Here is a 17,756-nt window from a genome sequence, read left to right as displayed (position 1 = left end):
TGGCTTTTTTTTTTTTTTTTTTTTTTTTTTTTCCGCTTCGGACAATTCGCATTTAATACTTTGTCTCTCTTGCTTCATTTCTTGTATCCAGTGGGGTTCACCCAGGGCGCTTACGGATGCTTCGATACTCCGAGCCATCCCCACAGGGACCGTCACCCCTTGCTCCTGTTCTCGAACACGTGCCTCCTTTCCTATCTCTGAAAAGGTCAGATGCGGGTCCACTCGCACCCGCTCTCGCAGAACCTGTTTCGTCAGGGTGTCTCGAAGCCCGGTCACTAAAAGGTCACGTAATGTTACGTCCACGGTCCCCACACCGACCCCATCCTTCCTTTCAATGGCTACAAACAATTCTTGCAAAACATTCATATTGCGTCACTGTTTCCCCCTCTTTCTGCATGTGACTAAACCAGGGGCCCGGTGGGCAGAGGGGGCCTGCATCGGGCCCCATCTCCTCTGCTCACTGGGCCCCTACCGGCAGGTAAACCGGGCCCTTAGCGCGGCGCTGTGGGTGGCAGCTAAACGCTATTCACATGCGGGCCCAGTGGCCCGCACTTCAATAGTTAACAGCTGCCAGCTAATCGGAGGCTGGCAGCTGACGTCAGCCGCAGCGTGCACCTTGCCGACATCTGTGTCAGTCGCCGGCTAGAGCGCGCTCCAGCGTGGAGGGACGGAGCTTTGCCCGCCACTGGAGCACGGCCAGGTAAGGAGAACTTGTGTTTTTTTTGACAGTGGCGATATGGGGGGCGTGGGGGCAGAGTGCTGGACACTGGGGGTAGAGTGCTGGACACTGGGGGCAGGGTTCGATACAGACTGCACAGGATCATGGGGCAGGATGGATACGATGGAGATCATATGGGGAAGAATGAATACTCATGAGGGTGGGATGGGAGAACATATGGCTAAAGCCAGGAATGAGACACACAGGGGTCAGTTCCACAGCATAGTATTGCTGCCGGAGAACCTGGGTAGATTGTTCAGCATAGCCCCCAAGGATAGGCTGGGCTAGAGCCCACCATTGCCCCCCCTGGCCCACATCATCTCCGCTCGGAGACTGCATCCTGCTGACTACGCCAAATGTAGTAAAGGCAGGTACGCGGGATGAAGTGACGAGGCACGAGATGGATTGGACTGTAGGTAGATAGATAGAGATATATATATAAAATATATATATATATATATATATATATATATATACACACCGATAGGGCTATCCTGAGCAACCAAACAAGATAACAGCAATTGTCCTCGCAGGGACCAAATACAAAAAACCACTGATAATGAGAACACTACTACGGCAAAGGCCGGTCACTATAGGGCCACGGTATGGCCGACTACGGGTCCAGAATGTTAACTACAACATGTCACTTATCCTCTCTGACGTCCGGCGGAGCGATGGTCGATGATGCTTTGGCGTATCAGCCACCGGGCCCAGCCGACGAGGACTTGGCGGAGACTTTGGGCGTTCCTACGCCACGGCGAAGTGGGGGCACAGCAGGCCCCTGAAGAGTTCCTCGGCGTTGCCTGGGGTCCAGCCGGTGTAGGCCGCAGCCGCGGGCCGGAGCTGGGCTGCAGGCGGCAGCAGACAGGCCGCAACTGCGGTCTGGAGTGGAGCGGCGGCGGCCCGGGCCGCAACCACGGGGTGGAGTCGGGCGTCGGCTGCCGTGGGCAGGCGCAGTTGGGCTTCACCTGCGGGGTGAAGTTGGACGTCGGCTGCCGCGAGCAGGGGCGGTCAGGCCGCACCCGCGGGGTGGATCAGGCGTCGGCTGCCGCGGGCGGGAGCGGTTGGGCCGCACCCACGGGGTGGACTCGGGCGGTGTCTCTCCGTTGGACGGCTCGGTGCCGCATTTTCCTTTTACATGGTTATAGCATGCGGTGTCCAACAGTTAACACAAACAGTACTTTCTTCCACTTTCCCAGTGCATTTTCCACAAACTCGTTTGTTGCAGCTTGCGCAAGTTTTAGTAGTTTTGTTTTCGTTGCATCTTCCAACTCCACATTTTCGACGCTTGCGGATTTCTTGTCTTTTTGTTTGTGGTTCAGACATTGCGGATGATGGGCCACTTCTTCTGACTCATTTTCAGAAATTCTGAAGACATTTCAAAATTTCATCACTTGTCAGACCCCTCTCCTTACTCATGCTTCAAATATACGTCGCAAAAAGGGACTTGTAGGATCGCAGAAGTAATAAAACGACACTGTACAAACATGCGGAGTTGTAGCTTCAACTGTAATGTTTGCTACTGAAGTGCAGACAGAAATCGCTACAAGAGACATGGATCAAACATGTTTAGACAAAGCAAAATGCTGAATAATCCCTGATATGCAAAGATACAATTACACTCTACAACTAGAGAGAAGCACTGTGATTTTCTGTACTCTGTAATATTAGGTGACTTGCCTACTACTAATTTTATGTATGGGGTCAAATTGACCCCTTCAGTACTTTATAGGTATGAATTGTAAAATCCGGACCCCTGAAAGATACAATTCATTTGTGTCCTAAAATATACACTACCATGAATAAATAAGTCACAAAAAGTCAGAACTCATTTGTTAAAATTTTAGAAATTATAGGAAAAAATAGCAAAAGGGTCAAAATGACCTCTCCGGTAGTTCTAGTGTTAAAAGCTGTGAGGGGCTAATTCGGGAGACAAGTCAAATAGGAAGGTGCATGACAACTTCTCCCAAACCGCTGCTCTTGACTGACAAGTCTCTAATTATACAGGCAAACAGTGATTCTAAAGTTTAGAAGTTCTAGTAGGATTTTTGTGACATTTTCTTAGTTGTATTTTATAGCAAAAGCCATGGTCCATAAACGGCTTACAACACAGCAAAGGGATGTCATTGTTGGAAGTTATGTCAGTAGAAACGTATAAAATTTTTTATCCAGGCATTAGATATACCATGGAACACTGAATACATCATCAAGAAGTCGCTTAAATTTGTCACTACAGTGATAATACCTAGACGTCCCTCAAAAATTGATGGAAATACACGAAAATTAGTCAAAGAGGCTGCCAAGAGGCAACATTAAAGGAGCTGTGGGAGTTTCTGTCAAGTATTGGTTGTACATTGCATGTGACAACAGTCTTCCATATTCTTCATTTGTCTGACCAGAAGGATAGTGCGACAAGATGGAAGCTTCTTCTTTTTTTTTTTTTTTTTTTACGAAGAAAAACATTCAAGTCCTGCTATGTTTTGCCAAAAGCTACATCAAGTCTGCCAAGATCCTGTGGGAAAACATGTTGACTGATGAGACCAAGGTTGAACCTTTTGGCTATAAATCCAAAAGGTACAGTGTTATGGATGAGTCACTGAAGGAGGAAAAAACAAAAATAATAGCTAAGTCCAGAAAACCAGAGAAGTTTGCAGCTATCGGATTGCAGACCCCTGAACCTATCCACAACAACTAGGAGTAGCTGTGGGGGATTCCTACGGTGCCATAGACCCTTCGATCACAGCCGGAGAACTAAATTACCCTAAAGACAAAGGGGAAATCTAAACTGCCCCAGAGCAGACCCCAAAGCAATAGGCAGCCCCCAACATATAATGACTGTGAAACAAGATGAAAAACACTAAGGGTATGTACACACGCTGCGGATTCCGCTGCGTTTCCGCAGCAGTTTTAGCTGCGGTGTACAGTACCAAATGAATGGTAAAAAAAACGCTGTGTAGACGTTGCGGAAAAATCCGCGTGGATTTGCTGCGGTTTTGAAACCGTAGAAAGAAGTGACATGTCAATTCTTTCTGCGGAATCCGCAGTGGGTTCCCATCTCCACCATTGTGGAGATGGTGAATCCGCAGGACCAAACCGCAGGCAAAACCGCAGATAATCCGCAGGTCTTTTGACCTGCGGTTTATCTGCGGTTTTTGCAAAATCCGTGCGGATTAATCTGCAGCGGATTCTGCCGCGTCTGCACACACCCTAACACAGATAGAAAGATAGCTTGGGCCCCATCATTTGCTCAACCTAACTAAATAGGACAGGATAGAAAAGCTGCTGTCTGCAATCCGCAAAAACCCTATCCGAAAATGTACCAACAGACTGATGGGGAAAAACAGGCCCTGAAGATGCTAGGCTTCAAAGACTATATCAGCACTCAGGTATATTCTGAAGACAGAGCCAGAGATCAACAGATCAGAGACAAAAATGGAATTCAGCTCACCCCCGGCCGGGGATGGCTGAACTCCAAAAAACAAGGCTAACAAAACCAGAACTAAAGTGTACAAAAAGCAGAGCAAAACAGCTTTGAGAAGCAGAAATCAGACTGGTCTCCAAGAATCCAGCAGGAAAATCACCAGCAAAGCAGCAGGGCGTCGGCTGCCTTATATCCAATCATCAGTTCCTGTGACCCAGTCATCATCCACCCGCTCAGCTGTTTGGTAATCAGCCTCACTACCTTCCTTCGCCAGAAGAGGGAGTTCATCAGACCTCACTGGTGAAGGGAAAAATGAACTCACAACAGTACAGTATGTTTAATGCAAAGTAGACACTATGCATCACCAAAATAACACCATACCCACAGTGCAGCATGGTGGAGGCAGCATTATGCTTTTGTGCTGTTTTTTGGTAGCTGGATAAAAGGAAATGTCACCTTTCAGCACAACAACCCAAAGCATACCCCAAGATGAACAAAGGAATGACTTTTCCAGAAAAAGATGAAAGTTTTGCAATGTCCCAGCCAGACCCAAGATTTGAATCTAATTGAAAAATTGTGGGTGATCTGAAGAGGGCACCATGCACAGGAGATTTTGAGCTACTGCAGGGAAGAAAGGGCAAAGATTGGCAATTCAAGACGTTCCATGCTTATAGACTCATACCCAAAAGACTGAATAATGTCATAAAGACTTCAGTTTTTTTCTTAATGGCTTTGTACTGATTATCAGTGACATTAAATGTGGAAAAAGTTCTGAAATGATTCTTCTTGGAATGATTAAACCTGGTATTTTAACAGGAGTGTGTAGACTTTTAATATCTATTGTACACAAAGCAAGATGCCATAATCCACATATAATATCAGAATTCAGAAATATTGTGTGTATTATATTCTAGATAGTGATTGGATATGAAGCATGCTGATACTGTTTTGTTGTCTGGGCAGGGCTGTGGAGGTGGAGTCGGTGCTCATTTTGGTGGAGTTGGAGTCGGTATAAAATGGACCGACTCCGACTCCTAAAATATATAATAAATTGGGTACAGTAATTCAATGCAGGATGTGCTGAATATTTTTTCATAGGAGTTTGGGAAAGTTATGAAATGTCCTATAAATGGCTGTTATATTCCTGATCTAAGGCTACATTCACACACAGCGTTTTTCCTGTGTTTTTTGAGGATACGTTTTTCAGCTGCAAAAGCTGATCATCTTTTTAAAAAAACTGCATCACCTGAAAGGTTTTTGAGCTCATAGATAATGTTTTCAATAGCAAAAGCAGATTAGAAATCTGCTCTATCCATTTATCCATATGTCTATCCATATCGTATCTGTACCAAAAAGAATGAAAACTGGGAAGTACACCAATATATATTCTGTTCTATATAAATATCTTGATTATTGGATCATAAAAATGATTAAATGTCTGAGGTTCACATTGTACTACAATAAATTTTTCACTTAAATATAAGCAATATGTGTGGGAGTCGGAGTTGGAGTCGGTGTAAGGGAAATTGAGGAGTCGGAGTCGCAGGTTTGGCTTACCGACTCCACAGCCCTGTCTGGGGGGGTTCGGTGGTGGGCGCTCCTCATTGTACAGTAATGTGAGTTTCTGCATGGTTGGACTGGAAAGACTGTTTTTTGTCTTTTACAGAAGGTGTCATTGAAATGCAAAGAGTCCCTAAAAGAGAACAGATAAAAGGACAGTGGTGACTAATCCATTAGTGACGCTTATTCTGGAACTCACCAAGGTAAGATGTCCGACGCTGTACTATGTAATACTGAAGTATGGAGGGCAGGAGGTAGACCTCACTCTGATCTTCTCTGTAGATGTCCAAGTCTCTTATGGAGAAGAAAAGAAGAGCCAGGATTAATAATTCATTGGAGCAACTGAAAATTTTACTTGAAAAGCACTACAACTATAATGTAAGTAACACAATGAGTGCTGGAGTTCATCTATGGATCTTTAATGTTCGCTATGCCATAATTTCATGTTCTACCTCTGAATCTCTGTCTGATACCACTTAATAGTGTTGAATCACAGCCCTGCATTATATATATGATCATGTAAAGAGTAGTGATTATAGTCCTTCATTGGACTATGATCACATTTCTAGATCTGGAGGTGCAGCCATGATTTTTTTAATTAATGGCCGGATCTACTCAGTTTGGATCATTGTGATATATTACATTGCGAATGCTTTGGATCCCAGTCCAACATTGTGGAACCTGAAGAATAGGGCTCATTGTGTTATGCTATACCACTGCTTGTCTGACCAAAATTGTGATATGATCAAATAATCTAGTTCTGGACCATTGAACTAAAGGCTGTTATAATGCCACGTTCCACCTCTGGATCACACCTGCAATAGCTTCATATCACAGTCCTACGCCATATACGATAACATAAAGGGATTGTGTCATGAACAAAATACATTTTAACCCCTTCACCCCCAAGGGTGGTTTGCACGTTCATGACCGGGCCAATTTTTACAATTCTGACCACTGTACCTTTATGAGGTCATAACTCTCGAACGCTTCCATGGATCCCGGTGATTCTGACATTGTTTTCTCGTGACATATTGTACTTCATGTTAGTGGTAAAATTTCATTCAAATAACTTGCGTTTATTTGTGAGAAAAACGGAAATTTGGCGAAAATTTTGAAAATTTCGCAATTTTCCAACTTTGAATTTTTATGCCCTTAAATCACAGAGATACGGCACACAAAAAACTTGATAACTAACATTTCCCACATGATTACTTTACATCAGCACAATTTTGGAACCAAAATTTTTTTTTGTTAGGAAGTTATAAGGGTTAAAAGTTGACCAGCGATTTCTCATTTTTACAACACCATTTTATTTTTAGGACCACATCACATTTGAAGCCACTTTGAGGGGTCTATATGATAGAAAATACCCAAAAGTGACACCATTCTAAAAACTGCACCCCTTAAGGTGCTCAAAACCACATTCAAGAAGTTTATTAACCCTTTAGGTGCGTCACATGAAATTTTTTGAATATTTAAAAAAAAATGAACATCTAACTTTTTTTCATAAAAAAAATACTTCAGGTTCAATTTTTTTTTATTTTACCAAGGGTAACAGGAGAAATTGAACTGCAAAAGTTATTGTGCAATTTGTCCTGAGTACGCAGATACCTGATATGTGGGGGGGAACGACTGTTTCGGCGCATGGCAGAGCTCAGAATGGAAGGAGCGCAGTTTGACTTCTTCAATGCAAAATTGGCTGGAATTCAGATTGGACGCCATGTCAGGTTTGGAGAGTCCCTGATGTACCTAAACAGTGGAAACCCCCTACAAGTGACCCCATTTTGGAAACTAGACCCCCCCAAGGAACTTATCTAGATATGTGGTGAGAACTTTGAACCCACAAGGGCTTTACAGAAGTTTATAACGTACAGCGGTACAATTAAAAAATCATATTTTTTCCACAAAAATGATCTTTTCACCCCAATTTTTATTTTCCCAAGGGTAACAGGACCCTAAAAGTTATTGTGCAATTTGTCCTGAGTACGCTGATACCCCACATGTGGGGGTAAACCACTATTTGGGCGCATGGCAGAGCTCGGAAGGGAAGCAGCGCCATTTGACGTTTTTGGCTGGAATTGAGATCTGACACCATGTCGCGTTTGGAAAACCCCTGATGTACCAAAACAGTGGAAACCCCCCACAAATGACACCATTTTGGAAACTAGACCCCCTAAGGAACTTATCTAGATGTGTGGTGAGCACTTTGACCCCCCCCAGTGCTTCACAGAAGTTTACAACGCCCGGGCGTGAAAATAAAAAATTCGTATTTTTTTCCACAAACATGATCTTTTAGTCACCATTTTTTTTATTTTCCCAAGGGTACCAGGAGAAATTGGACCCCAAAAGTTGTTGTCCAATTTGTCCTGAGTACGCTGATTTCCCATATGTGGGAGAAAACTACTGTATGGACACACGTCGGGGCTCGGAAGGGAAGCAGTGACGTTTTGGAATGCAGACTTTGATGGAATGGTCTGCGGGTGTCATGTGCGTTTGGAGAGCCCCTGATGTACCTAAACTATTGAAACTCCCCACAAGTGACCCCATTTTGGACACTAGACCCCCCACGGAACTCTTCTAGATGTGTGGTGAGCACTTTGAACCCCCAAGTGCTTCACAGAAGTTTATAACGCTCGGACGTGAAAATAAAAAAATCATTTTTTTCCACAAAAATGATATTTTTGCCCCCAATTTTTTATTTTCCTAAGGGTAACAGGAGAAATTGGACCCCAAAAATTGTTTTGCAATTTGTCCTGAGTAGGCTGATACCCTACATGTGGGGGTAAAACACTGTTTGGGCGCATAGCAGAGCTTGGAAGGGAAGGAGCACCATTTGACTTTTTCAACTCAGAATTGGCTGGAATTGAGATCAGACGCCATGTTGCATTTGGAGAGCCCCTGATGTGCCCAAACAGTGGAAACCCCCAATTCTAACTCCAACCCGAACCCCAACACGCCCCTAGCCCTAGCCCTAACCCTACCCCAACACACCCCTAGCCCTAACCCTAATGGAAAATGGAAATAAATAAATTTTTTTTATTTTATTTTTCCCTAACTAAGGGGGTGATAACGGGGGGTTTGATTTACTATTTATGGCGGTTTTTTAGGTTTGGCGGCTGTCAGACGCTAAAAGACGCTTTTTATTGTAAAAATAGTTTTTGCATCACCACATATTGAGAGCTATAATTTTTCCGTATTTTGACCCACCGAGTCATGTGAGGTCTTATTTTTTGCGGGACGAGTTGACGTTTTTATTGGTACCATTTTCGGGCACGTGAAATTTTTTGATCGCTTTTTATTCCGATTTTTGTGACGCAGAATGAACAAGAACCAGCGTTTCATGAATTTCTTTTGGGGGGGTGCGTTTACACCGTTCCGCGTGCGGTAAAATTGATAAAGCGGTTTTATTCTTCGGGTCAGTACGGTTACAGCGATACCTCATTTAGGTCGTCTTTTTTATGTTTTTGTCGGTTTTATGCAATGAAAACTATTTTATATAAAAAAATAATTATTTTTGCATCGCTTTATTCTGCGAGTTATAACTTTTTTTATTTTTTCACTGATGCTGTATGGCGGCTTGTTTTTTGCGGGACAAGATGACGTTTTCAGCGGTACCATGGATATTTATATGCGTCTTTTTGATCGCGCGTTATTGCACTTTTTGTTTGGCGGTATGATAATAAATCATTATTTTTTGCTTCGTTTTTTATTTTTGTTTTTTAAGGGGTTCGCTAAAGGGGTTAACTATTGGGACAGTTTTATAGGGCAGGTCATTACGGACGCGGCGATACCGAATATGTGTACTTTTATTTTTTTTTATTTTCAAAAAATGAATTTATTGGGGAATATGTTTTTTTTTTTTTTTTTTTTTTTACTAATTTATTTGGCGATTTAAATTTATTTTTACACTTTTTTTTTTTTTTTTTAATTTTTTTTTTTTTTTTTACTTTATTACATAGTCCCAGGTGGGACATCACTGTCCTGTGTCACATCACAGATCACTGTGACAGATCAGCAATCTGTCACAGGCAGTGCACAAGGCTTCCTCATGCCTGCGCTTTGCAGGCACTGAGGAAGCCAGCTTCCCCAGGCCCCCGAAGGCCCCCGTCGCCATCTTGGATTCGGGGGCCTGGAGGAAAGGAGCCCCCCGCAGCAGCGCTGCACATTGCGCTGCCGTGGGGGGCTCAGGGAAGCACGGAGGGAGCCCCCTCCCTGCCAATGCTTCCCTTTAACCCCCGGTACACCGCGATCATGTTTGATCGCGGTGTGCAAGGGGTTAACGTGTCGGGGGCGGTCCGTGACCGCCCCTGACACATTGTGCCGGGTGTCAGCTGTGATAATCAGCTGACACCCGGCCGCAATCAGCGGCGCTCACCACGTGGGCGCCGCTGATCGCGGTAGACGTACTATCCCGTCCCCGATCATACGGGCCCGGGTACCGTGGACGGGATAGTACGTCTCATGTCAGGAAGGGGTTAATCAACTGATTTTGGAATAAAAATAAGTTTCACAATTGGATGTGTTAAAAAAAAAAAAAAATGTTCCTGTGCTGAGAATCTTATAAATGTGTACTGTGTAATGGCTGTGTCTGACCGTACAGGGACATGGTCTGATCATACCACAGCTCCTGGGCAGAGGGGGAAGCAAAAGAGAGTATACAGACAGGACAGCACAGGATCACACCTGCTGGTTTCTGTAGGGTAAAACATTTTCCTGCCTGTTTAAAAACTTGTTTTAACTCACAGAAAGAATCAGCTGTGATCCTGTGCTGTCCTGTCTGCATACTCCCTTTTCCTTCCTCCCCTACCCAGGAGCTGTGGTATTGCTGACCATTTTCCTGCAGGATCAGACACAGCCATTGCACAGGGGCACATTTATAAGATTATCTTCGCACATGAACATTTAAAAAAAAAAAAAAATAAAAAAAATAAAAATCCAATTGTGGAACATATTTTAATTCCAAGATGTATTGATTAAAGTGTACTTTGTTCATTGGAAAACCTCTTTAAGATGATGCATGTTTAGCAGTTGACCTTAAAGGGAACCTGTCACCATGAAAATGCAGTCTAAGAACAAAAATAGATGAGTTGACTGATATATAGCTTTGAGAGAAGATCCAGTATTACCTGTGTTTTTAATCATTTAATCCTTTGCTCTCCATGGGATTTTCAGTCCAGTGGGCGGTCCCTGTTAGTGATTGACAGCTCTCTATGTAGAAGTGTGCATACAGAGATAGATGTCAATCACTGATAGGACCGCCCACTGGACCCCAAATCCCAGAAACGGCTAAGGATTAAATGATTAAAACACAGGTTATTCTGCATCTTTTCTCATAAAACCATGTAGGTATGTGTGCTTACTGGGGGGTGGTCCCTTTCGGCCACGAACAGACTGGAGACAGAAACCAATGTGCGTTCAAACATGTCCTCTTTATTGGCCGTTCTCTCGATGACCTCAGCACCACGATGGCTCCTACGCACAGTCTCTGGTACCTTTCACTTCCTGCTCTCCCCTAAAGCGACGTCCCTCGCGGTTCTTTCATTGTGGCTACCTTTGGCCCACCACCACAGCGCTTTCCCTGGCTGAGTCCGTCTGTCTGGTACCCCGGGCGTCCTCTGTCCAGCTGCTGTCCTGTCAGGGCCACCCCCTCTGTCTCTCCTTCCAGTCCCTTCCGGAGCTCGTCCTTCAGTCTCCTCCTGAGCTAAGCTGCACTGAACTCCTCCTGGACTGGATTCTCCCCTGGGGCTCTCTCTTTTTATTCCCCTGCCTGGGAATTCCCCTCCCGAGTCCCCGTAACTCCGCCCACCATGACTTTGCGGTTTCTTAAGCATTAGCTGCTATGTCCTTTCCCTGCTTTCTTATGTCTCCCTCTAGTGGCCAAACATCAGTACTGCACCATCTCCTTTTCCTGCTATTCTTTGTCTCCCCCCTAGTGGCCAAAACCCGGCCCTACACCATCTCTTCGTAATCTTAGCTGTTTCCCCATGCGTATATACAAATTCACGTCATGTATATTTACTGCCCATCTTACATTCCCTGTCCCTCTTCAGACAGGTCCATGGGTCAGTCCACTTCCCTACAACCATACATCAGTCTCCTCCGCTCCCCCTGCTCCCCCTGCTCTATGACATGCTGCCTGCAGATTAGTCTAAAAACACCAATTATAAGGGTGTGTGCACACGCTGCGGATTCTGCTGCGGTTCCGCAGCGGTTTCTGCTGCGGTTCCGCAGCGGATTTGGCCACTGCGGGGTCCGCAGCAGTTTTTGCTGCGGTGTACAGTACCATTAATCCCTATGGGAATAAAAAAACGCAGTGCAGATGGTGCAGATTTCTCCGCACGGTTTTTCTGCGGTTTTGAAACCACAGAAAGAAATGACATGTCAATTCTTTCTGCGGATTGCCATCTCCTCCATTGTGGAGATGAAAAACCGCAGAGCAATCCGCAGGTAAAACCGCACGTCTTTTGACCTGTCCAATAGTCCATGACACCGAGTGGCATAGAAGAAATACTCCAGTCAACTTTCTGTGAACTCAGTGCAAACAGTGAGTAGATTTTGGCAGGGTCCAGAGCCATCACCTGTCCATTAGTGACATAAAGGGGAACCACTGGTTTCTGGATTTACATTCGGCACAGTAATTGAAGACTTCATCCAAACTTGAACATTTCCAGGGATTGCTGTGCGGAGTCGACACCAGGATGCAGTGCAGGTCCGCTGGCTCGGAGACGGGCGCCATCTGACAATGAATAATCTCCGACAGGCGCTGCAGGCCAGATACCCGCAAGATGTTGATGTCGTTGTCACAGCAGAAGGCTTGGATCAGCGTGAAGTGGATGCTCAGTGCTACATCAGCTTCATGTTCCGGATCTGCTGCCAGGAGACACAGCACCACACTGTCCGGATCTCTGTCCATCAGCTGGGCCGATTCATAGACGCCAATGGTCAGCGAGTCTCGCCGGTGAGCACCGACAAGGACGTCCTCTAGAGCCGAGGCCACAGGATGCATCGTGTCGTTCTCGTATATATCGCTGTCCTCCAATGTCATAGTGTAAGAATCCGCCCGAGTCGTGCTGAGAAATAATCCCGTGCAGTAATAATCCCGCCGGCTCCAGGTAGTCACAAGCAGCATGGTATCCGCAGGTAAAACCGCAGGTCTTTTGACCTGCAGATTTACCTGCGGATTTTACAAAATCCGCGCGGCCAAATCCGCAGATCAATCCGCAGCGTGTGCACGTACCCTAACATGTTTCACCTCTTCATCATTGACCCACACTGGGTGATAAATGAGTTTCGAGCTCTAGAACGTCAATCATCATTGTGTTATAATATTATGCTTTTAGCTCTACAGTTTTCTACTAGTTTGTCTTATAATGGTCTGGATTACAAAACCGGAAAATAAATTGTTCTAGATCTTTCCTTTGCTAAAATGCTATAAATCTGGAATATTGACATGATTCTATTGTATGATACAATAGCTCTGGATTATAGGGAATAGTACGTATAAGCAAAATGTTGTGGAAAAATGGGCAAAAATTATAGACTGATAGATTTTTTTTTTTTTTTTTTTTTCTTGTCTGTGGCAGGGGCTAGGGCAAGTTTAAAGGGGGGGGGGGGGAAGGGAAAGAAAAGATAATTACGTATATCATTTTTCTTGTGTTTATTGTTTGTTTCAAAGAGAAGTAAACAACATTAAATACAAAATCTGTATTGTCTTATGTGTTTCTGATCAGGTGAGCAAAAGGAAATTGGAGAAAGCAGACATCTTAGAGCTGACTGTTAAACACGTTCATAACCTTCTCCGTATGAGACAACATGGTAAGTTCCTCAAGTATTGGTGTGTCTGAATGAAAAATGAAGGAAAGGAGAGTGGGAGAAGTCTAGTGGGGGAAAAAAAGGGAAACGGCCATTAGCAGGAACCATGTCTTCCTGATCTGATTGTAGCGACTGATGGACCACTGCTGTTGTTACACATGGGATAAATGGTGGCACCTTAGGCCTCATTCACACATCCGTGTTTAAACACGTACAGTTGTGGCCAAAAGTATTGACACCCCTGCAATTCTGTCAGATAATACTCAGTTTCTTCCTGAAAATTATTGCAAACACAAATTCTTTGGTATTATCTTCATTTAATTTGTCTTAAATGAAAAAACACAAAACAGAATGAAGCAAAACATTGATCATTTCACACACAACTCCAAAAATGGGCCAGACAAAAGTATTGGCACCCTCAGCCTAATACTTGGTTGCACAACCTTTAGCCAAAATAACTGCGACCAACCGCTTCCGGTAACTATCAATTAGTTTCTTACAATGCTCTGCTGGAATTTTAGACCATTCTTCTTTTGCAAACTGCTCCAGGTCCCTGATATTTGAAGGGTGCCTTCTCCAAACTGCCATTTTTTTTACATCTCTCCACACTTATTCTATGGGATTCAGGTCTGGACTCATTGCTGGCCACCTTAGAAGTCTCCAGTGCTTTCTCTCCAAACCATTTTCTAGTGCTTTTTGAAGTGTGTTTTGGGTCATTGTCCTGCTGGAAGACCCATGACCTCTGAGGGAGACCCAGCTTTCTCACACTGGGCCCTACATTATGCTGCAAAATTTGTTGGTAGTCTTCAGACTTCATAATGCCATGCACACGGTCAAGCAGTCCAGTGCCAGAGGCAGCAAAGCAACCCCAAAACATCAGGGAACCTCCGCCATGTTTGACTGTAGGGACCGTGTTCTTTTCTTTGAATGCCTCTTTTTTTCTCCTGTAAACTCTATGTTGATGCCTTTGCCCAAAAAGCTCTACTTTTGTCTCATCTGACCAGAGAACATTCTTCCAAAACGTTTTAGGCTTTTTCCGGTAAGTTTTGGCAAACTCCAGCCTAGCTTTTTTATGTCTCTGGGTAAGAAGTGGGGTCTTCCTGGGTCTCCTACCATACAGTCCCTTTTCATTCAGACGCCGATGGATAGTACAGGTTGACACTGTTGTACCCTCGGACTGCAGGGAAGCTTAAACTTGTTTGGATGTTAGTCGAGGTTCTTTATCCAACATCCGCACAATCTTGCGTTGAAATCTCTTGTCAATTTTTCTTTTCTGTCCACATCTAGGGAGGTTAGCCACAGTGCCATGGGCTTTAAACTTCTTGATAACACTATGCACGGTAGACACAGGAACATTCAGGTCTTTGGAGATGGACTTGTAGCCTTGAGATTGCTCATGCTTCCTCACAATTTGGTTTCTCAAGTCCTCAGACAGTTCTTTGGTCTTCTTTCTTTTCTCCATGCTCAATGTGGTACACACAAGGACACCGGATAGAGGTTGAGTCAACTTTAATCCATGTCAACTGGCTGCAAGTGTGATTTAGTTATTGCCAACACCTGTTAGGTGCCACAGGTAAGTTACAGGTGCTGTTAATTACACAAATTAGAGAAGCATCACATGATTTTTCGAACAGTGCCAATACTTTTGTCCACCCTCTTTTTTATGTTTGGTGTGGAATTATATCCAATGTGGCTTTAGGACAATTCTTTTTTTGTGTTTTTTCATTTAAAACAAATTAAATGAAATAATACCAAAGAATTTGTGTTTGCAGTCATTCTCAGGAAGAAACTGAGTATTATCTGACAGAGGTACAGGGGTGACAATACTTTTGGCCACAACTGTACGTGCAAAAATTGCGCCAGTGTCATCAGTGTTCTGCATCAGTGTGCCCGTTTTTACCATCAGTGTTTTTCATGGATGGATGAAATAAATAAGTTATAACAATTTTCCTACACATTTGGAATGTTAAAAGGAATCTGTCAGCAGAGTTTGTTTTTTTTTTTATTTATATATGTACAAGTGTGAGGACAGCATGAAGTAGGGGCTAAAACACAAATTTCGGCTGTGTGGTGTTTACTTACAATGAAGGTTTTATCACCTGGTGATTATAATTGACTAGACTACAGCAGTGTGTGCATGCTAGACTGCCTCCGCCCCCTCCTGTGATAAGTAGCTCACTGTGTATAGACAATGTACATTAGGGTGACCGGATCTCCTATGGGGGGGAAAAAATGTCAGAATCTTGTTCGTCTGGACCCCACAAAACGATTCCCCTTTCCAGATATTGAGAGAGCCAAAATTTGAGCTCGATCAAACAACGTTAACCCGTGCCGCTCGTCGCTCAAAGTTTGAAAAAAATCCAAATTGAGGTATTTTAAGATATAGGTCTTTTGCATAGTCTGTTAGACTATAAAGAATGTGACAACAACATTGCAGAAATAGCCCTGACCAAATTTTTGAACCATTTGTGGTATTTGAATGCAGAGTTGGTGGGATTATCGTTTTTTGATCCCACCATTACAGACAATGAAAAGTTGTTAATGGCTAATAAATTGCTCAGTAGCACAGATGAACCATCAGAGCACGCTAACCTACATGAGTTGATAATTTTACATAGTTATCTAATCTATTCTAGAGCTATTGTTAAAGTAGATTTTGAAACGTCAGAATATAATGCTCGGCATTTGCTTACAACTTGCAGGACATATTGCTTTTGTTCATCTTTTGTCAGAAGGTCGTTAAAGTCGGTTACTTCCTACCTCTTTTAATTTTTCTTTCCTAACTTTTGGATTTACAACCCTAGCGTGCTCTGATGGTTCATCTGTGCTACTGAGCAACTTATTAGCCATTAACAACTTTTCATTGTCTGTAATGGTGGGATCAAAAAACGATAATCCCACCAACTCTGCATTCAAATACCACAAATGGTTCGAAAATTTGGTCAGGGCTATTTCTGCAATGTTGTTGTCACATTCTTTATAGTCTAACAGACTATGCAAAATACCTAAATCTTAAAATACCTTAATTTGGCTTTTTTTCAAACTTTGAGCGATGAGCGGCACGGGTTAGCGTTGTTTGATCGAGCTCAAATTTTGGCTATCTCAATATCTGGAAAGGGGAATCGTTTTGTGGGGTCCAGACGGACAAAATTCCGACATCGAGATTTTTTTTTTTTCGGTCACCCTAATGTACATACATGACATGAACAACAAGCACTGAGAGCCACCTCAGGCTAAAGATGAGTAAAAAAAGATTCTCAAAGTATCAGAAAATGTACTGTAATTTTGATTGAAAAATATTAAACATACTTCAAACATAAATAAATGAGCACGGTGATTCAAAATAAGGATGAATGAATGATAAGTCATAGGAAATGGTATAAAATGACTCTAAGGTATGCAAAAATGGAAATACCAGATAGTATGGTAACTATATCCTGTGATGAATCTCAGTAATGCCGCTTATGTGTTATGTATAAATGACTAAACACAAGGGAACATGTCAGTGCAAACCATGGCTATCATTAAATGAAGTATGAGCGATGAGAAAATACAAAACCTACTGTAGGTAAATACATACATTTGGAGTATATCTACAAGAAGAATTGGAGTCTGAATGCCCCAAAAAGATAGATATATATTCTTTTTGTGTGTGTGTGTGTGTGTGTGTGTGTGTGTGTGTGTGTGTGTGTGTGTGTGTGTGTGTGTGTGTGTGTGTGTGTGTGTGTGTGTGTGTGTGTGTGTAAGAGATATATATATAATATAAAACTTAATCTTTATTCAGTCGCCATGACAGCACCACGAGAGAGGGGATCCGCCCTTCGGGGACAGGAAACCTATGGGCATAAAAAGGGCGGCCCTCTCTCCCGCTTCAGTTGGTTTCCTGTCCCTGACAGGGGATCCTTGCAGACATACCTCGAGGATGGAGCATCCAGGATTTAGGGAGGACGCTGGAGCGCATGAAGGGTACTCGGCGCTAATGGAAGGCACCTGTGGGCCCCAGAGGGGGCGGTGCCATGGCTACTTAAGTGACCCAGGCAGTGGGAGAGCTGCTTCTGGCCCTGTATTAGCCCATAATGGCGTCACAGGAACAGCCAGAGCCTCTGGAGGAGACGCAGCCTCAGTCGTCAGAGAAACCAGGGCAGCGATCTAGCAGCAGCAGCAGCCGTTCTGAGAAGTATAGGTCCACTCAGGAGGCGAGACCAGAGAAATCCACGAGCCGTAAGAGTTTGGCGGCTCCAA

The 17,756-nt window shown here is 43.8% G+C and overlaps 1 protein-coding gene and 1 pseudogene across 1 annotated transcript in view; one reads left to right on the top strand and one right to left on the bottom strand.

Moving 5' to 3' along the window:
- The window catches only part of LOC141074207 (transcription factor HES-1-like), a 44,609-nt gene that overhangs the window by 14,316 nt on the left and 12,537 nt on the right, over positions 1 to 17,756 (top strand). The window contains exons 2-4 of the mRNA XM_073561766.1: positions 5,806 to 5,902; positions 5,982 to 6,077; positions 13,433 to 13,517. Coding sequence (XP_073417867.1) covers positions 5,982 to 6,077; positions 13,433 to 13,517 — 181 coding nt within the window. The 5' untranslated portion in view covers positions 5,806 to 5,902. The remainder of the gene's footprint in view (positions 1 to 5,805; positions 5,903 to 5,981; positions 6,078 to 13,432; positions 13,518 to 17,756) is intronic.
- On the bottom strand, positions 12,161 to 12,840 carry LOC141074148 (growth arrest and DNA damage-inducible protein GADD45 beta pseudogene; annotated as a pseudogene).

The sequence above is a fragment of the Dendrobates tinctorius genome, unplaced genomic scaffold (genome assembly GCF_039654945.1).
Source record: "Dendrobates tinctorius isolate UK_male_01 unplaced genomic scaffold, ASM3965494v1 ptg000326l, whole genome shotgun sequence".
NCBI lineage: Eukaryota > Metazoa > Chordata > Amphibia > Anura > Dendrobatidae > Dendrobates > Dendrobates tinctorius.
Note: the sequence above shows the minus strand (reverse complement) of the source record. Positions and strands in the feature narration are given on the sequence as shown.